Here is a 2,900-nt window from a genome sequence, read left to right on the forward strand (position 1 = left end):
GGGTGGGGCCTCTCGTAGTTGTTTGCTTACTTCTCTATTTACTTCGGTTCAAAGTATTTGGGTGTACAAGGTAAATGAACTTCTTAAGTTGACTGGGGTTTTAGGTCTATATCTTGAGCATTCATTAAAATTAGCTTTGGGATGTCATTTTGCTAATATACTGTTTCATTCTTTCTCTTGTCCCATATGACATTTGTTTTTCTGCTGATGGTGATGAATTTGGAAAAGTCCTGCTTGGTGGAGGAGATGATCATATTTTGCTTGACTAGCTTCAGTAGGGATATTCTTACTCTAAAAAATGTGGGTTTTATCTATGTTTTCATTCTTAAGTTTTGGAACCATGGCTAGCCTCATTAGATTATTTAGTCTAGTATGCCTTGTAACTTTAATTCTGATTCATCTGAAGTTAAAAGGTTGCTGTAAGTATGATTTGATTTCTTTAACTTATTTACTTATTCCAAAGTGCTAGAATTTCGTCTCCTATGCATCAAAATTGTGTCTAGTATGGACTATGGAGTTACATAGTTTTGGTATAATGTAACTGTTAACATATACTCTTTACTGTTACTTTAGATCTACCCGGCGGTGGCATACATATGATCTTGCTGTCACTTAAAACATATAAGATATACCCTGACTTGTTTTGATATCTTGTACTTAGAGATGTATTCTTCATCCTTAAAGCCATTAAGCATGAATTCGCTATGTAGGACGGACAATAACTTGTACTTGTTTTGTTGATGAACAGCTGAAACTGTCATATACAGAATATTTTACTATGTGAATAGATCAGGGAATGGTCATCTTACCCTCAGGGAGCTGAAACGTGGAAATCTAATTGCTGCAATGCAACATGCAGACGAGGAAGAGGATATTAACAAAGTTCTGAGGTAGGGATGTTATCTGGGGTTACTGATTCCTATTAGAAAGGGAATCACCATGTAGAAAGTTTTCTTTTAATGCTACTCTTATGTCTCATTGAACCTTATCATATCCTGTCAAGTGGCTGTTAAAGTCACTTTGAGTTGCATTTGGAAGAATGTTTCGCCTCAAAGAGAGAATTCTATTAGCAAGATATGACCCTATATATATATATATATATGATCTCTTGAGGAACTACTGGCACATTCATTTCTCTTGGTATCCGTACCTGAATGTGCCATAGTCCTTGAGAAGTTCCCATATATTGTTCAGGAGTGTAAGTGTGAATCCTACTGAGTGGGAGGGTGGGAGAGCGAAGCAAGAGCTTTGTGGTTGCCAGAACTCAGTCTGGAACACCAATGTGCAAATTTTATGTTGCTATGCATTTTGGAGATTTATTGGTTTGTATATTGGGACCCCTCATGACTAGTTTAGTATCTCATATTCTCATGGTTCTGCTTGCCATTTTAACTTATACCCATATATAGTATAGTAATACTGTGGTATATCTCAGTGTCTATGAACTGGATTTTTATTAACTTGTATGGAGACACGGGAAATGATCTCATATCAAGAAAAGTGAACTTGGAGAAGCAAAACATATCTTATTTTTTTTTTGCTTACATTAAACAATAATATTATGGGAAAAAATCATTTGAACAACCCGCTTTTGTAAGCTTTTCAAAGTGATTGTTGGATAGATTGACATTGTCCAATTGGGCCAATCGGGCATCAAAAGACCTTATTTTGGCCCATGATTGGGTTCTATGGGCCTTGGGATTTTTGTTGTTGGGTTTATTGATGTAATGTTCCTCTTTTATAAGCCTATATGTAGCGTCTTAATTCTTAAATTCTCATTATCGGATTTACTTTCTTAGTTATTTTATTTAGAGTCCAATCTTTTGTATTTATTTGGTATTAAGTGTTTTAGTTAAGCTGACTCCAAACTCACCCCTCCCAGGACCCCACATAGATCTGAGACCAGCATTGGGTAATGGCCCTTGAGTGTTTTAGTTATGTTGGATTGGGTCTCCAAGAGTCCAACCTTATTTTAGTCTCTTTTATTTTTTATTTTTTTATTATTACTTCACTTTCCTAGTTGGTTTAAAATTATACCTTATTGGTTTAGGATTGGTTTAAGCCTTTCTATTTTTGAGTTTGAGTATGTTTTGAGTCTTCTTTATAAGTTTGTAAGGGGCTACAGCCTTGTACACGAATTTGATGAATAAGATTCTGTCTCTTCTATCCTCTCCCCCTTGGGCTGGATCCCTCCCTCATTTCCCCCCTTCCTCCTCCTCTCCTTGATATTTGGTCTTCTCTCCCTCCGCTTCCCCCTGGTCATCAAGGAAGAGAAGATAAATGCATTTGGCTCCCTTCTTCCAATGGGACCTTCACCTCTGCCACCGCCTGTTCCTTTGTCAGATCTCCTTCTCCGGTTGTTCCTTGGCACAAGCTTGTCTGGCTCAAAGGCTATATCCCCCGTCAAAGTTTCACCCTTTGGCGATGCTTGTTTGAATGTCTCCCCACTCAATCCTTCCTCATCAACCGCCCCATCTCTGTCAACCCTTCCTGCTGCCTCTGCCCCCATGGAATGGAGGACATCCCTCATCTCTTCTTCTCCTCCCCCTCTCTGCTTCTGTCTGGAAATTTGTCCTCTGCAAATGCTTGCCTTCTAGGAGAAGCATTATTTTCTTCCATAGGGAATGGAACTGGATTGACATGACCTTCTCTAGCTCCTCCATTTGTGATGCTGTTGGCAAATTGGCCTTTTGTGCTACAATCAATCATCTCTGGATGGAGCGTAACATCAGTAGATGGACTCCCAAATCTCGTTCCTCGGATAAGATTTGGAAAGCTATCTACTTTGATGTTTCCTCTAAAGTTAATGCGCTCCCAATTCGGCCCGTCCCCTTCTCTCCCAGAAATTCCCACATCATTACTTCTTGGAACCTTCAGGTGGATCTCATCCAAACTCCCCC

At 39.0% G+C, this 2,900-nt stretch overlaps 1 protein-coding gene across 2 annotated transcripts in view; it reads left to right on the forward strand.

Moving 5' to 3' along the window:
- Positions 1-2,900, forward strand: part of LOC122069340 (serine/threonine protein phosphatase 2A regulatory subunit B''beta-like) — a 31,659-nt gene that overhangs the window by 8,598 nt on the left and 20,161 nt on the right. For both annotated transcript variants that reach the window (XM_042633326.1, XM_042633325.1), the window contains one exon: positions 749-890. In XM_042633326.1, the coding sequence (XP_042489260.1) occupies positions 749-890 (142 nt within the window). The remainder of the gene's footprint in view (positions 1-748; positions 891-2,900) is intronic.

Source organism: Macadamia integrifolia, unplaced genomic scaffold (genome assembly GCF_013358625.1).
Source record: "Macadamia integrifolia cultivar HAES 741 unplaced genomic scaffold, SCU_Mint_v3 scaffold585, whole genome shotgun sequence".
NCBI classification, from domain to species: Eukaryota; Viridiplantae; Streptophyta; class Magnoliopsida; order Proteales; family Proteaceae; genus Macadamia; species Macadamia integrifolia.